This window comes from Lepisosteus platostomus, chromosome 1 (assembly GCF_059453375.1).
Source record: "Lepisosteus platostomus isolate fLepPlt1 chromosome 1, fLepPlt1.hap1, whole genome shotgun sequence".
Lineage (NCBI taxonomy): Eukaryota > Metazoa > Chordata > Actinopteri > Semionotiformes > Lepisosteidae > Lepisosteus > Lepisosteus platostomus.
In genome coordinates this window covers 62,199,328-62,216,932 of record NC_142611.1, presented here as the reverse complement: position 1 = coordinate 62,216,932, position 17,605 = coordinate 62,199,328, and the positions used below count along the sequence as shown (strand labels likewise).

The window sequence follows — 17,605 nt, the reverse complement described above, 5'->3', positions numbered from 1 at the left end:
GACAATAGAAACATTAGTTTATTTCTTAAAAAATTAAATAATTATAATTATTTTAATTGACACTTTTTTAAACACTTGGTATTACAAATAATGTGAGACCATCATTAAAGTTGAAGAATTACAATAATATGACATACTGTATATATTATCATTCAGAAAGTATAAAAATAAAGCTTTTGGTTGGTACTAGCCCAAATTCCAATATCTTCTTTATGACAACAAAGGTAATACCTGGCTGGCAGTATATGTACTCCTTCTTAACGTAAAACAGCCTCTGGCTTTTCCAGCCACGCACTTTACTGTGAGAAATGGAAATCGTTTTGCAAACCCTGGCATCAGGACCTCAGCTGAACTGGACAGTCTTGCGCAGGTGAGTCTGTGGACAAGGGCAAATTGCCAGACTCTGCTCAGACAGTTTAACGCAAGCAGTTCCAGTGTTGCTGTCCAGCTTGTCATATGGAGGTGTTTAGGAGTGAAACTTCTTGGGGTCCAGCAGCATGCGCCCCAGGACGTGGAGCAGCCTGGCATACCAGTGGACCCCCGGATCTTGGTCTGCAGGCAGCAGACTCGGCTGTGCCCTGCTATTCTGAAGAGTCTGGTTTGAGCAGGTTTGATTCCAGCTCCTGTGTGCCTTTATGTCATCTGTGAGCTGGTAAATCCCGAAACCCAGTCCCTGGCTGAGGGAGAGCAGAGGGCCCCGAGCTGCGTATTCCCTGGGGCTGGCCCTGCTCCAGTGTGCCCTCAGGCTGCTCTGGTATGTCACGAGCCCCAGTTCCTGGGCAAAGGCCAGAAGGACTCGTAGGGGTGCAAACACCCAGTGCGCCAGCCTGTGGTCATTCAGCTCTGCATAACAGGACACCAGCACCCCATCAACAAATAGGGTGCCATGTTCTGTCAGTGGAGCATACACCCCAACATCTTCCTCCAGGGAGACAGAGAGAATCTGGGAAGGGTGTAGCTCTCCACCCTCACTCTTCACCAGCACGAACTTTCCTGGCGTGGCCTCACTGGCGAATGAGGCCTGGTACAGACTCAGGTCCAGAGTCCGCTTGGAGGACAGGAAGAGCAGGTGGGAAGGGGTGAGTCGGAGTCGGGTTTCTTCCTTGGTCTCCAAGACGATGAAGCAGGCTTTCCTACCTGCATCCCGGTCCAGAAACAACAGGACCCGGCTAGGAACCAGTAGGCCTGCCTTGTCAACAGCCAGGACATGCATCCCTGAGGATACAGTTGACAGAGACACCTGTCCACCCCCAGCCAGGCTGACCTGCGCTGAGCCAGGAAAGCAGCCCCCCTTTTCCACAGTTACAGAGTGGTCTGAGGGGGAGAAGTGGGAGAAAGAAAGGAGAGAGAAAGCAATTCTTACTTTAGTTTCAGGAAGAAACACAATCTTCTCAAACTTCTCCCACATACCTGCAGGACCAGAGTACCAAGACTGGACACCCTGCAGACACACATACTCCCCCAGGACCAGGACTGGACACCCCGCAGACACACTGACCCCCCCAGGACCAGGACTGGACACCCTGAAGACACACTGACCACCCCAGGACCAGGACCAGGACTGGACACCCTGCAGACACACATACTCCCCCAGGACCAGGACTGGACACCCCACAGACACACTGACCCCCCAGGACCAGGACTGGACACCCCGCAGACACACTGACCCCCCAGGACCAGGACTGGACATCCCGCAGACACACTGACCCCCCAGGACCAGGACTGGGCACCCCGCAGACACACTGACCACCCCAGGACCAGGACTGGACACCCCGCAGACACACTGACCCCCCCAGGACCAGGACTGGACACCCCGCAGACACACTGACCCCCCAGGACCAAGACTGGACACCCTGCAGACACACTGACCCCCCAGGACCAGGACTGGACACCCTGCAGACACACTGACCACCCCAGGACCAGGACTGGACACCCTGCAGACACACTGACCCCCCCAGGACCAGGACTGGACACCCTGCAGACACACTGACCCCCCAGGACCAGGACTGGACACCCTGCAGACACACTGACCCCCCAGGACCAGGACTGGACACCCTGCAGACACACTGACCACCCCAGGACCAGGACTGGACACCCTGCAGACACACTGACCCCCCCAGGACCAGGACTGGACACCCTGCAGACACACTGACCCCCCAGGACCAGGACTGGACACCCTGCAGACACACTGACCCCCCCAGGACCAGGACTGGACACCCTGCAGACACACTGACCCCCCAGGACCAGGACTGGACACCCTGCAGACACACTGTCCTTGCAGGAGTGGACACTCCTGAACTAAACAAAGAAAAATAGCGCAACCAGGACCCCTTAACTTCCAGTTCTGAGGTTTATCTGTCCTCAGTTGTGTTTCTCATTGTACATTGACAGTAGGTGACTCTCTGCAAAGAGGGCTGGATTCTGGACTTTCTGGATTTTAATCATTAGCAATAGCACCGTGTAGGTCCTGATGGAGTAGTAAAAGCAGTAAAGAGATCTTTAATAATACTGTAGTCTCCATCACAACCCTGTTCTTTATAACATATCAGTCAGTAAAAACCTCTGTCTGTTTCCTCCACTCTAAAACCAGTCCTGTCTCCATGGTTACCCCAGGTCATTACCTGACTTGACGGAGCAGTGGACGTGTGACTTGGACTCATAGTAGACCCAGTCGAAGCCGGCCTCCACCGCCAGCTGAGCCAGCGTGCCATACTTGCGTGGGTCCCGGTCAGAGGTGGTGATGTCTACGGCTCGGCCCTCGTAGTGGAGTGAGTTGGGCGGGTGGTGGCCGTCCTCGTCCCAGCCCTCTGTGACACGCAGCCTCACCCCAGGCCACTGGTTCATCACTGCGATGGCCAAGGCGTTCACACAGTCCTTGCAGCGCTGAGAGAGAGGTGGGCAGGGAATCAGTTCCAACAGGTCAGTCACATCACTGTTCATATAGACTCTCTGGCTGGAACCAATCTGTCCCGTGTGAGCTGCAGGAACAGCTGGAACAGGGCGTGGCCTGATAGATTCCTCAGGGATCTGAAGTATCCACAGCCCAATCCCATCCCATTCCTGCAGCAGGACGGCCTTCAGCTGTGGTTGTGAGGATGTGGTGGTGTGTGGGGACTGAACTGGACAGGTCCACTCTTTCCACTGGTTTCAAGCAGGAGTGAGATCTACTCTGGCCAGGGAAGGTGTTAAGGACTAGACAGGTTGCAAATGAGAGGAAGCCATTGTCCTTATCTTGATCATTGTGCAGTTATGAAATGAATTTAAACTTTCATGAAATTGCATCTTGAAGGGATGCCGAGTTTGGGCTTCCATCTGTTCTCCATCCTAAATTAATTGTCTTTTTGCTTTAATTGTGTCCCCATGTCCTTGTTTTCCTACTAGGTCTGAAGTACTCCACTGGTTTGCCATCTCTATACTCTGAGGATTGTATATATTTGGATCAGATTTGCTCTCAGACTGCAGTCTGTTTCATGAGAGCAACTACACCTTCCTTGCCATAGAGAGAGTGCATTCATTTGACTAAGGAGTTCACAATCATTTGGCCAATGAATGAACACACACACACACACAATATAGGCTTATGTGTCTGTTTTTTCCGGTAGGGATGTGGCAAAAGACTGACTTTTCTCTATTTCCCAGGTAAGCATTTGAGCTGTGTCCCTGTAAAGAATTAACCAGCCTACCAGCCTGGCCTCTCAATCTCGTCTTGTGTGCAGACCTCAGGCAGTGGCCCCTGTCGCCAACTCCATCACTCATTAATAGAGATGGGGAGGCGCTGAGGAGCCCCAAGCCTCTGCACACCAGCCAGTGAGACAACTGGCTATTTTCTTAGTCTGGGAACTTTTATTTGAGAAAAGCGGAATGTGACCTAGTGGATTTCAGATCAGCAATGGCAGCAGCATGACTTTACAGTGGAAATCAGAAGGGGGATATACAAATGTGACCCCTTGATCCCTGCTCTCATGCAACAGTGCGGGTTGCATCTGGTGTTCAGTTCAGTTTATTGTCAAATAAGCATTTCATTGCACTTATGCCTATGACAATAAACTGAATAGCAGATTCAACCCACAGAGATGTCCCGCGCTTGCAGGAAAGCAGGGATCGGGGGGCACTGTTAACTAAAGCTGCCGCTATTGCTGATCTGCAATCCACAAGGTCATGTATCACTTTTCTCAAATAAAAGTTATCAGACTAAAAACATAAAGCTTATTATGATTTGTGCATTAGGGCTGCACAGTGGTGCAGTGATTAGCACTGGGGCCCTGGGTTCAATTACGGACCTGGGGTGCTATCTACATGGAGTTTGCATGTTCTCCCCATGTTCACATAGGTTTCCCCCAGATGCTCCGATTTCCTCTCACAGTCCAAAGACAAAGGCCAAGACCAAAGGCTTCCTGGAAAATTGGCCCTGATGTGAGTGTGTGTCTGTTTGTGTGTGTCCTGTGAAGGATTGGTATCCCATCCAGGGTGTACCCTGCTTTGTGCCCATTGCTTGCTGGGATAGGCTCCAGCTCCCTCCCACTCTGAATTGTTAGAAGCAGCTAGAAAGTGGATGAATGGATTTGTGCTTTACATTGCACAGATGCCTACCAGCCTGGCCTCTCACCGTCTTCTTGTGTGCAGACAGCAGGCAGAGGCCTCTGTGTTAAAGGTCTACTTTGTGAAAGCCTGTGAGGCATTAGATTGAGCAAACAGGGTTTGCATGTCTTATGTGCCTAAATGACCACAACACCCCTTCCATTTAACTTCCACATGTCCAAGATACCCACCTCTTCCCCTCCCTTTCCATCAAGGTATCCTGTTCTCCAGTTGGTGACTTCATATTTTAACTGGGTGCTCAACGTTAGATATCAGTAACCACACCATCAGAGTGAAAGGGTGTTAAATTGAAATACAATTATACAATGCCTTGGTAATATTATGGTACACAGTAAAATACAAAATATTTCTGTAGTTGGAATTTCCCCAATGTCATGAAAAACAATAGATTTTATTGACATTGACTTCGACTTAAAACTGTCACCGAATCACCAGCTCTCTAAACTTAGCTACAGATTCTCTAAGCTGGATACACTGGTTTAAAATGTTAAATACTGCTGCAAAAACTCTAAATTGCTGGAAGAATTAAATCTTACTTCTCCTCTTTCCCAAACAGGTGTGTTACTCCCTGACTGCTTTGTACAGTACCCGCTAACTGCACTGCGCAGGCCTGCCTCATTCATAATACTGAGCACTGCACACAGCGGATTTTAAAACACACACTGGGAAAGAACAAAATGCTTAAACACACAGAACCAGCCCAGGGGTGTGTGCCCAGGAGAAAGTAAGTACTAGTGAACTCCTGCAGTCTTCCTTAATATGGACTTGACTTGAGAACCAAAACCCTTTCCTTGATGACCACAGTGCTTTGGTGTGTACTTCCTTATATCCGCTGCTTGTGTTTAATGATGCCTAACATAAGCTTTAGCATCTTATGCTTGATTTTTATAATAACAAGAACTCCTCTTGCTTCTGCTTATCTTATGGATATGAGCTAGTGAGGTCAGGTTGTCAGGTCAATGTGACAACTGCTATGTCACAACTCAATGTGACAAAGGATACTGGTTTCACCTTGCTGCTCTTCTGCTATCTGACTGCAAATTGACTGGAAAACACGCTGTTTCTGATGTTTAAGATCATTGTCTGCAGCAGCAGAACTCAGTACAACAGCAGCACCGACATCTCTCTGTTCCTTGCACATCAAGTACTTTATACCAACCCTGCTGTGGAGCAGTGAGAGGGGAAACACCTGACTCTAAACCACTGGACTGAGAGAATAATATCTTTGCCCCAGACGGACAGGCAATATGATAATCCTGTCTAGATGAGGTACAAGCATGCACTACTCTCCCCACAGCAGGCACAAGCATCACAGGATGTTCTTAAAATGGAAGAAAGTAATCTGTGTGATATTCTAAGTGAGCGGCCCAAAGGTTACAGAGGATCAGAAATGACTGCCAAGCTTTTCTTTTGTTAGTTGGCGTAGTTGGGTGTAGCTCATTATTCTTAGTTGGGTGTGGTGGAAGGTTAGACCCTTGCTGACAAACTCTGCTTATAAATGTCATGTTTTCACACTGGACCTAGACATATCCCACGATTCTTTGCAACAACTTTGTGATGTAACTTTACTGGGAGTCTTTTCTCTGGTGTAGATCCAGTCAAAACAATGACCTGTACAGCACAACTGGAACAAAATACAGACAGGCACATTGGCAATTGGCTCCCATATTAGTTACACATGGTTTAAAATAGCAAGGCCATTCACAGTCCATTTTCCACAGGTGTTTTCTCACACTATGTCTTTTCTGGGGTTGTGAGTGTCTGTGCAGCCAGGAAAAGTGGAGCAAACCTAAATAAAAATCAGTCCTTGCAGCAGAAAAAATATTTCTGATGTAGCTAGAAGAGGGTTTCATCTTTTCTTCACATTTTAATCTGCTTTTTTGGTCTCCAAAACACAATTAAATAAGCTAAATAAAACATTTGAAGACAACAGTAACCACTGTGCAATGTCAGTGAAGAATTACTAAGTATTTCTATGCACTTTGGTGACATCAGCCAGGCATTTTCTTTTTCAGTAGGAAAGAATCCTTTATCTTCAGTTAAATTGTACCACCCCTCCCCCGAAACAATGAGTCAAAGAACAAAGTCATTGTGACTGGCTGATACATTTCCAGTGCTGTTTCGCGTTGGAATTTTGCAGGGAATTTTCAAGGTCGGTCGGAGCTGTTTTTTTAACGTGTTCGCACCCTCTCTAGGCTTCTTAATCAGCGGTTCTTTCCTCTCTTGTGCGCTGGTAGCCGGGGGAAGCTCGGCGTGCTAGTGTGCCTGTTGGCAGACAAACCCATGACACCTCTTCAAGCTGTGCAGTGGAGTGAGTGTGGCACTATTTCACACACACAGTTTTTCAAACAGCCCTTAATCTGTCTGCTCAGCAAGGTACGTGAGACCCTTTTTTAGAGTGGGGTATCATAGAATCATGTACTATCAATTACAGTCCAGCTTTTTGAAGTCACCTCAGTTTTCCTTTTCCTTGGTCTCCACTCCCCTTGCCATGTCTCTTTTCATACTCCACTATCAGATCTACAGTCCCCTGATCACACGGACACTTGGAGATCTACAGTCTACTGATCACCTCCTCCACACTCCTGTTCACACTGACACCTGGAGATCTACAGTCTATTGATCACCTCCTCCACACTCCTGTTCACACTGACACCTGGAGATCTACAGTCTACTGATCACCTCCTCCACACTCCTGTTCACACTGACACCTGGAGATCCTGATGACCTCCTCCACACTCCTGTTCACAGTGACACCTGGAGATCTACAGTCTACTGATGACCTCCTCCACACTCCTGTTCACACTGACACCTGGAGATCCTGATCACCTCCTCCACACTCCTGTTCACAGTGACACCTGGAGATCTACAGTCTACTGATGACCTCCTCCACATTCCTGTTCACACTGACACCTGGAGATATAGGAACAGGGAACACTGTAGCAGGTGCTGACCTTTGAGCTGGTGAAGCAGTTCTCACACCTACCCCTGATTTACTGTGCAGTGGGGCAGCTGGCATTGAATGAGTGCTGTAAAGTCAGTAAAGTACTTTGGGATCCTTAAAGATGAATATGCATATGAAAGTATTAATATCATTACATCTTCTAAAAATCTCTGTGCACATCTCTCAACATACATCCAAACAGAAAGGGGCTTGAAGTTTGAGGTCTTAAATCAGTAGGAAACAGATGTTAATATGAAGTAAGCAGGACTGATATTGCAATAACGACACAACTTAGAAAACCCAACTGTCCAACTGCTCTGAAAGGCCTCAGCCTTAACGCACCATAGTATTGCCAGCCCTTGATGGCTATTTTTTAAGGCTCTGTGGCTAAGGATCTACGCCTGTGGCTGGAAGGTTGCCAGTTCATATCCCGCAGCTAGCAGAGGAATCCTACTCCGTTGGGCCCCTAAGCAAGTCCCTTAACCCCAACTGCTCCAGGGGTGCCGTATAAATGGCTGACCCTGCGCTCTGACCCCAAGCTTCTCTCCATGTCTGTGTGTCTCATGGAGAGCAAGTTGGGGTATGTGAAAAGACAAATTATTAATACAACAAATTGTATATGGCCAATAAAGTGATCTGACATCTGACAAATAAAGCAGTGCTCCCTAAAAGCACAAATGGGCTGATAGCCCATTCATTCAATGCTAGTTTATCACTGAACAGCAGTGTGCATATGTTCAACAGAGGACAATTTCTTTTAAAAAATCATGCCTTTTGGTCTTAGTTAGGCATAAGTTGTAACGAGGAAAGAAACAGTTTGCCATTGCCTGCTATTAAAAGTTTAGTTCTGATACATGAGTGAATCAGATGGTCCAACATCAAACCAATCCTTTGAATACTTGTTACTTTTCTTTAGTGTGTGTGCTTATTCTGCTCAGAAGCCTGCTGAGCCCTTGGCCTTGACTGAGAACAGAGCAGTCATGGCCTGGTTAATGATCCTCACACTGGCCCAGCCTGCTGTTAGCAGGGTTGTCAGTGGAAACACAAACTAAGGTGTGGCGGCTCTCTCCCTGTTCTGTGTATTGTTAACCATATCCCACCGAAAAAAGCCCTTTTCCTGCAGCCGAGAGCTGACAGCAGAGTAAATAAGAGAGAGGAGATTGCAAGCCTGAAAGAGCGAGCCTGTGAAGCGGGGAGAGAGGGAGGGCGGGCTGGATCTGCAGCAGGGCAGGCAGTGAGAGGCAGATGGAAGGAATGTCAGGCCGGGAAGAAGGGAATGCGACAGATGAGAAAGCGAGCATGAAGGAGAGAAAACAAACAGGGGGGCATTTCTCGCACTCTCGTGGAGAGGCGTTTCATTGTCGGGACAACAATAGGGGCTTTTCCGATCGCAGAATTACTTCAGCGGGTGGGAATTTGGGCAGTCAGACCCCGCAGAGCATCCAGTGGCACAAAGAGCCCCTTTCACTGGGCACTGAGAGGGCACAGAGTCCCAGCCAGGGGCAATGCTGAGAGCAGCACCTCTCCTGGCACTCAAAGAGCAGGAGAGTAGCACATTGTGGTGTCAAGAAACAGTCAAACTCAAACAAAGCCCACAGAGAGTTCAGGCACAGCGTTTCAGGCCCAGGGCAGCCCACAGAGAAGTTGAAAGATTTGCCCATGGTTGTCCAGTTGGTGGAGACAGAGGTCCTTTCCTTACAGTTTGTCCACCTCAAACTAGGAATGAATTATTATCAAACTATCCCCTGGCTACACAGCATAGAAGCAGGGATATAACCCTGGTTGTCACTGGACTGTTATATGTTCATTTGTTATATGAATATTTATAGTAGAGAGAGACACCCCCTTCACTACCCATCAAGAACAGAAAATACCCTTTCTGCAAAGTCAGGTATATGTCTACGCCTTCAGAAACATATTGGACATATCAGCACTGACAGGCTGAAGGAACTGAGTCTCTAGCCTGAAGAGAGTGTCCTGCACTGGCAGGCTGAGGGAACTGAGTCTCTTTAATAATAATAATAATTAATAATTGCTTACACTTATATAGCGCTTTTCTGGACACTCCACTCAAAGCGCTTTACAGGTAATGGGGACTCCCCTCCACCACCACCAATGTGCAGCATCCACCTGGATGATGCGACGGCAGCCATAGTGCGCCAGAACGCTCACCACACATCAGCTATCAGTGGGGAGGAGAACAGAGTAATGTAGCCAATTCATAGAGGGGGATTATTAGGAGGCCATGATTAGTAAGGGCCAATTGGAAATTTGGCCAGGACACCGGGGTTACACCCCTACTCTTTTCGAGAAGCGCACTGGGATTTTTAATGACCACAGAGAGTCAGGACCTCGGTTTTACGTCTCATCCGAAGGACGGCGCCTGTTTACAGTATAGTGTCTTTAGTCTGAAGGGAGAGTCCCACACTGACAGGCTGGAGGAATTTAACCTTTTTAGTCTTGAAGTCACAGACAATCATGAACTAGAGGACACGAGTGGAAACTATGTAGAAGTGGATTTAAAAGTGAGCGCAGGAGGCACGTCTTTACTCCAAGGGTTGTGCGAAATCGTGGCTTTGCGGCTTGTTCCAATGACTAAAGCTGATACTCTGGCTTCCTTTGAGAAATGACTGGGTGAGATCCTGGGATCAGGTACCTAATAATTACCAAACAGGCTGGACTGGCCGTATGGCCTACTCTTGTTTATAACACTCATTTGTAAGTGTTATTATGTTCTTATTGACAACTGTCAGTGTCCTTTCCCATTAGTGACAGAAAAGCATCTGGATTTAACACTTGCCAATAGGCCCCGGGAGTGAGAACTGCTGTCAGACATGGACTAAGAGAGCAGTAAATGGAGACTCGTGCTTTGATTTGTCTAAATCTTTAGGGAGTTTAAAGGTCTCAAGAACGTCTTCAAGCTGACACTGAAACAGCAAGTATGTTTGCAAAGTAAAGCTGTGCCTGCCCTATCACTACAACAGCCACTTTCATTGTAAAAAGGAGACCCGTCACCTCTCAGGGCTGAGGTTGTCATCTTCTCGGCAAGCTGTAACACAGACCTTTATAGGAACCTCAGACAGATTTTTCATCTTTATTCTGTTTCAGCTTTGGCCCTTAAAAAGCTGGGAACAGAATTGCCAGAATCTAGAGTGTAACTTGTAGAATTAACCTGGACGGTTTGGTTTTAGAGAAGTAACTTATTTGTAAGTTTCAAATATTGATGCTGGAGTCTCCCAAGTGGCTTAACCTGTAGAGTGCAGGTTGAGTTCTACAATCACAGGTTCGAGCCTGGCACATGCCACCACCCCACAATATGACTGAGATCTCCCAAGGGGGGACACACAACTAGCTCAGCACCGCTTAGCAGAAGGTGAGACTAGTCAGCCAGGATTGTTTTGGCTCTTGGAGACAGAGTGTCCTCTGCTCCTGGACTCTGGCAGACACGCAGTATTCTTGATGAGGGGTGTACCTCTCCTCTAATCAGCACCCTAATCCTCCAGTAGGGGGCGGTGCTGCTTGTGCCATGTGACTCAGAGGTGGGCGGGGCAGAGGAGTCTATCTGCACTTCCTTGTCATGCCCATGTGAGATCTGAGATGTGGAAAAAACACAACTGGCTATTACAAATTGGGTCTATAAGTCCATAGGAATCTAAATGCATTTATAACCGCTGTTATTGTATTTCTGCATTGTGAAACACCTAACTGCCTTCAGAATCACACAGGTTAATAACAGTCACTGGACATGGTGAAATATACTGGTGTGGCCCATGTTTGTGTCACTCAGTCAATATCAGAAAACACACGGTGTGTATAACTTCACTTTTCCAGTCTAACTTATTCTAATTTGGACTGTCTCTTACCAGTACAGCCCAGTATCGTTTAGTCTAGCCCATCCCTCTCTATTCTAGAGAAACCCTGCTGAGTCCAGTTCAGCCTGTGTTTTACTGTGTAAAATTGTGGTTTATTGTTAGTTTTACTGTTTTCCCATCAAGACAACAAAATAAAATTATACTGATAATAAGGTACTTACATACCAAAGTTGAATCTGAGGTACTAACAGTGTTTGAATTGGCAATACAAAATCCTGACATGAATCCAGCTGGGGACCTATGGATACTATAAGGGTCCTGAGAATTATAACTGTTGTACAAGACATTCAGTACATGATTCCTGCAACAGTACTCTAGTCACACCCTGGAAAAAGATGGAAAGCAATCAATGATGATGGACATCTTATTTTTGTCATATAATTTACACTGTATATTAACTGAGTGTGTTAAAATAATCATTTTGCATTGTTTTAATGAAAAAGCATTTTTGTTCTAGAAGAGTAATAAGCTAAACAAAATATGCATTAATTGGAATAACTTCAACTGTAGCACAGTAACTGACATGTGGAAAACCAGGAGTCTCTGGAAGACTTTCCAGAACAGCCGACACAAACACTCTCCCTCACCTCCTCCATCAACCTCCTCCTGCCCTGTTTTCAACAGGCAACACAAGGAAGGTCACAAACAAGAGGTAAAGTCCCCCCAGTTTGTTCCTTACACTTATATACCACTTGTATATAGCACCACCACCAATGTGCAGCACCCACCTAGATGACGCGCCATTACTCTCAGCACACATCAGCTATCAGTTGGAAGGAGAAATAGAGAAATGAAGCCAATTAATAGATGGGGATTATTTGAAAAAAATGTACAAAAAATGTACCCCTGATAATGCTCCCACAAACCCAACACTACTGATGGTTACCAAAATGGTAATCCGCCGTGTAGCAATCATATATGTTGAATCTGTTGAAGTTAGAAATAATATTTAAGATCTGCTGAACTGGTCCCTTCTCACACTGGACTGAGGCACAGAGAGCGCAGAGCTGTCCTGCTGTTGCTGCAGCCTTCCAGACACAGCTGCACACAGCGCAGCCGAGTGGAACTACAGGAATACCTTGATTGTTTGGCAGTAGGGATTCCTGTTAAAGATTAAGAAGAAGGCATGTGCAGCAGCTCTTTTTCTTTCCATCACACTTCACCCTGAAAACCTCCAGCAGGAGAGAAAGACCAATCCAGGCTCCTCCTCGTCAGCAAAGGGGAATGGGAAACAATAAAACCGATGCGGACGATCGCCCTGCCCCGCCTTTTGCAAACAGCAAGGAAATAAGCCACAATAAAAGACATTCTCTGATTCATGGAAAAGCACCGTGGGACAGCACAGTGGTTAACATTTTTGCCTTGGGTTCAATTCCTGGGGTGCTCTTTGCGTGAAGTTTGTATCTTATTCTTGTGTTCGCCTGGGTTTCCTCCTGGTGCTCTGGTTTCCTCCTACAGTCCAAAGACTGGCTTAATTGGCTTGTGGGAAAATTGGCCCTGGTGTGAGTGTGTACCCTGCGATGGACTGGTGTCCCATCCAGGGTGTACTCTACCTTGCGCCCACTGCTTGCTGGGATAGGCTCTAGCTCCCTTGCGACCCTGTACTAGATAATGCAGTTAGAAAATGGATGGATGAAAACACACCCAATAGACTGTTTTCTAATGGAAATCAATTGCAAAGAGACCCAAGACCAAACCCCCATGAGTTCTACAAAGGGAGCGCCTTCTTCCGACAAAATGAGTGCGCATGCTGGCTAACCAGAACCCAGGCATCTGGTGGCGTACTGGAAATAGTGATGAGACATGAAGGCACACAGTCCGCAGGGCATTTTGTTTTGAACAAGGAAGTGTTTGTCTACCTTCCCTGGCTGATTAATAACCCAGCACGTAGGAGGTAAAATATCACATCCGCCGCAGCAAGGCAAGAACCGAAGACCAGAGGTGCAGCCGGGAAAAAGATTTGTTCCCAAAAAGTGCAAGAAACCTGATCGTCAAGGCATTGGATTTAACGACACAAGGTTTCAAAAATGAAACTTTTCCACAATTCACAGGAATTCTGTTGAAGCCCCCAGCCTGGCTTACTAAGACCGAAAACAGAGCTCTCCTGGCAGAGAGTGAACCACACTCCAGGGCCAGCCAGTAGTGTGAAATCATGACTCCATTCCACTGGCTTCTGCTCAGCCAATGATCTCGATGGTGTGGGCTGGTAGCACATGTACAGGACACCTTCTCTGGGCTTTTACAGGTAATAAAGTGACCACCCACACTATGCACAAACTTATAATATGGCAGCCCAGGGAACACCTCAGATTCTAACTGTACAGCTCTACAGCTACAGGCTATACTGGGAATGGCAGGCTTTTTTACAGTCCTTTGAACTGATGAAGGAAAAAGGCAAATATTTAAATCACTTTACTGATTTATTCATGAAAACATTCTCAAAAGAAGGCTTCAAGCACAAGACATCCAGCTCATACAAACTGTAAAATCTGGGATGGATGGAACTGCTGTAGAACTGGAGTCTTATTGGTTGCCCTGTGTTTATTCCAATGGGAACTGAAGACTGGATAAGGAGAGTTAGGAGAGGTGCTTTTTCTGAGCTTAGTGGAGGATTACTGTGCTTGCCAACTCATCAAACACAGGAATGACTGAAACTAAAGGTATCTGGTCTCTACGCACTCACTCCCTGTCTCCTAGCGTGTCAGCTGAGCGTCAGGGTGGGGGTCTAGTGGTGAAGACTGCCAGTGAAATTGGAGTGTGCTCTTCTTCACTCTCTCGACGTGACCAGCCCCTGAGAAAGCCTCCTCCTGTCCCCCTTCGCTTTCGAAAAAGGACAGGGGACTACAGCAAAACCTTTGAGGTGTGCTGTGTTTGTCTCCTTTATGGGCAGTGTGTGTGTGTGAGGGTGGTATAACAAATCCATAATCCTTCCAAGCCTTTGTCAACTCAAAGAACTTGTTAAACACATTCTTCTCCGTTCAGTGCAGATTTCTCTGCTTGATCTCACCTGCATAAATCTGCTTTGAGAGGAGACTGAAATGTGCTGACACAAACGTGCTCACGTTTTCTTGGGGACTTCACTTCCCTATACTTTCTGAAGACACCCTGAGCCTTCAGACACCAGTTTGGCAATCAATATTCTACACCTCTACTGTATGTAAGAGCTTGATAACCATCACACAAACCTCACATCACATGCAAGAGGCAGGCAACAGACAATGTTTTTCAAGTCAGGGTGAAAATAAACACACAACGTTTTTTTTTCATAGCGCAATAATATTTTAAAACCGGCCTTTGCTAACAAAAAACCCACCTGTCGATAATATTGACTTACCGCAGCCCTAATCAGAGCGTGTAACGCGCATTCATCAGAACATTACTCAAGGTGCGGTCCCTGAGCGCCTCCGGTATGGCCCTGAGCCTCCTGGAGCGGGTGCCTCGGACTCTCACCTTGGTCATGAGCCGGTCGGCGGACGTGTTCTCCTCGTCCTTGAAGATGATGTCGGGGTTGTAGTTGGCGACCAGGTCCTTGAAGCGCTCCGAGCTGCGCGTTATCTTGCCCTCGGCTCGCCCGCTGGCGCCCAGGTTGTTCTCGGAGAAGTTGGGGACCGAATGCTTGTAGGGGATGGGGGTCAGCTTGCGCATCTTCGGGCGCCGGCCGTGACCGGGGCCCGGCCCGCAGCCCTGGGCCAGCAGCCAGCTGCAGAGCGAGAGCAGGCCGAGCCGGACCAGTCCGGGACCAACCGTCAGCGGCATTGGCGCGAGCTCCGGTGACGGGGCTGGCGGCGCGGGGTCCCAGTCGCGGAGCGTTTTAGCCCACCGCACGAGCTCCCTCTCGAGCTCCCGCTGCCATTTGAATCGGAGGATCCGTCAACGGCCACTCCGAGTTACAGGCAGCGCCTCGTCCACATCAGCTCTGCACCTTGCCGTCTAATATCACCGGAATTCTCTGGTTAATGCCTAAAATAATGTATCTGACATCCCACCTCTGATCTTAACCAAGGTTTTAAACTCCCTATCAGTATAAAACAAATCCAAGCCTTGCTATGAAGCTACCTGTTTCAGTCTAGCAATAAGTTCTTTCAAATTCCAGTTTCTTCCCTTAACGTTTACTAAACTGCATTCAGTTTTGTATCATTCATTTATTTCAGAATATGTAAGATTTATTTTTTAATTCATTAAATAAAATTAAGTTTATTTGAATTGGTTGATTCCTTTACGTATTTTAATCAGACCTCTGCACAAACGTCTTAATAAATAGCAATCTCACCACCCTTCTCTGTCACCTGGTTGATGATTTATTCTGCGATGAAGACATTCCCGAAACTTGAAAGACATTTTATTTCTGAGTAGCCGCTCTGCCCTTTCCGCCAGCTCTGAGTCTGAAAAGCGCTAAACCCGTATAAATAAATAACGCATTATGGTCAAGCTGCCCTTCAAATAAATATAAGTCACACCCTGGCAGGAAAACTTTGTTCTGTCACTTGGTTGTTATTTTGTTAGTAAAATCGGCAGGTTTCGCTTAAGCGCCCAGGATGGGTCAGACTCCGCCAGAAGAAACAGGTGTTTCAGCCTCTCGTCCAATAGTCGCTCCTCTTCTCTTACAAACGGCTACCTTTTTAACTCCCTTCCCGGTACAACAACCCAGTCTTTTCGGTCGCTTTATTTAAGAGCTTTTATCTGAGGCATACTTGAAATTAAATTTTTCGTCGCGTTAATTTTATTGCCCTGCCCCATCCCACCCTTCTCTGCTCTGTGGTCAGTTCCCCATCTCTCGCTCAGCCGCGCAGATGAGGACTCTCTGCTGTCCTGGTCTCGGACCCCCGGCGCTGCTAGCTGCGCTGTCCCGGCCATTGGGTCTCAAATACTGTCCGCCGGCTGAACCTCCCTCCTGCGCGCTCCCGCGCCAGTTTACACGCCCCCTCCGCTCCATTCCGTCGCGCGTTCTCGCTTCGAGCGCGTCCACGCATTCTGCGCCAGTTTTATCGCCCAGATTATCCCCAATTAACCGTATTTTTATTCTGGCTGTTCCTTTTCTTGAATTAATAATTAAACATATAATAATTATGAATGTATCTTATATTATTTTAATTTAAATATACATTATTAATTATTTTAAAAACAATATTAGAAATTTGAAGAATTTCTAATGAAATTAGAAATTAGAAAACCTGAAGAAGGCTCCACGGCCGAAACGTTGTGTTCTCTTTCTTCTTTTTTTTTAGCATGGAATAAACCTATTACTTGTTCCTTTGCAATATTAGAAATGCTTATCTTAAATGTTGTTTTGCTTAGAATTGTGAGTTAAATTTACTTATCAATGAATATTGATCTGATATTCTTAAGCTGTGCACAAAGCCGGGATCATTCGGGCTGCGGCAGAGACACTGTTGTGTATTTTTTAGGATATAAACTACATGTGTGCGATAGAGTCATAGAGTGAACAGTAGTAATCTGGGGAAGGTACTGTATTCTGCAGTATCATGAATGCCCGAACACTGGCCTTCCTTACCAAGCACAGTGACCTCAGCAAGAGTCAGATCGCCTTCCTACCCAACTGACGCACATCTGATCACATTTACACCCTAGGCACACTTATAAACACACACGTCCACTAGGGAAAAGAGGACAAATATTTGCCTGCTTCAAAAAGCAATTGATTAAATCTGGCACGAAGGATTGTTTTACCAACTTCCTCAAAGTGGCTTAAGTGGTGTACAAAGTCCATGACGTAATTAAGTCAATTTACTCGGAGAACAGGTGTGCAGTGAGAATTAGAAAAAAAAGGACAGAATTCTTCACTCAGGGTCGTGGGGTGAGACAGGGCTGCAGTCTGAGTCCAGCTGTTCAATATCTCTATCAATAAGTTAGCAGAGGTGTGGCAACAGTCTGAGCTCCTGGCCAACACTACACAACACTTCCTGTTCTACACTGATGTCCTAGTCCTGCTCTCACCCACAGACAGGCCTGGCTGGAACAGAGAGGACAGGCTCAGTGACCACAGCCTGGACACAGAAACAGGACACAGACAGACCTAGCTGTCCATAGAGGACAGGCTCAGTGACCACAGCCTGGACATAGAAACTGGACACAGACAGACCTGGCTGGAACAGAGGGGACAGGCTCTGTGACCACACCCTGGACATTGAAACTGGACACAGACAGACCTGGCTGTCCAGAGAGGACAGGC

The 17,605-nt window shown here is 47.0% G+C and overlaps 1 protein-coding gene across 2 annotated transcripts; it reads right to left on the bottom strand.

Annotated features, from left to right (window-relative positions):
- dhh (desert hedgehog signaling molecule) lies at positions 1-16,321 on the bottom strand. 2 transcript variants are annotated; one of them, XM_088633377.1, is made up of 4 exons: positions 15,702-16,321; positions 14,866-15,345; positions 2,622-2,883; positions 1-1,314 (listed from the first exon to the last, which is right to left on the bottom strand). In XM_088633377.1, the coding sequence occupies exons 2-4, from the start codon at positions 15,169-15,171 to the stop codon at positions 467-469; spliced, it is 1,416 nt and encodes a 471-aa protein (XP_088489503.1). In that variant the 5' UTR covers positions 15,172-15,345; positions 15,702-16,321; the 3' UTR covers positions 1-466. The 2 variants fall into 2 exon arrangements, with proteins under 2 accessions (XP_088489503.1, XP_088489504.1); XM_088633378.1 differs by having other exon boundaries at positions 16,158-16,321.
- Positions 16,322-17,605: the final 1,284 nt, after the last annotated feature.

What these genes read in the sequence shown, in the direction of transcription:
- dhh (XM_088633377.1), bottom strand. Translation starts at nt 15,171, where the DNA reads ATGCCGCTGACGGTTGGTCCCGGACTGGTCCGGCTCGGCCTGCTCTCG. An exon ending in CCGACCGGCTCATGACCAAG is followed by an intron (nt 2,884 to 14,865) that starts GTGAGAGTCCGA and finishes CCTCTCTCTCAG; the next exon opens with CGCTGCAAGGACTGTGTGAA. An exon ending in CCACTGCTCCGTCAAGTCAG is followed by an intron (nt 1,315 to 2,621) that starts GTAATGACCTGG and finishes TCTCCCCCTCAG; the next exon opens with ACCACTCTGTAACTGTGGAA.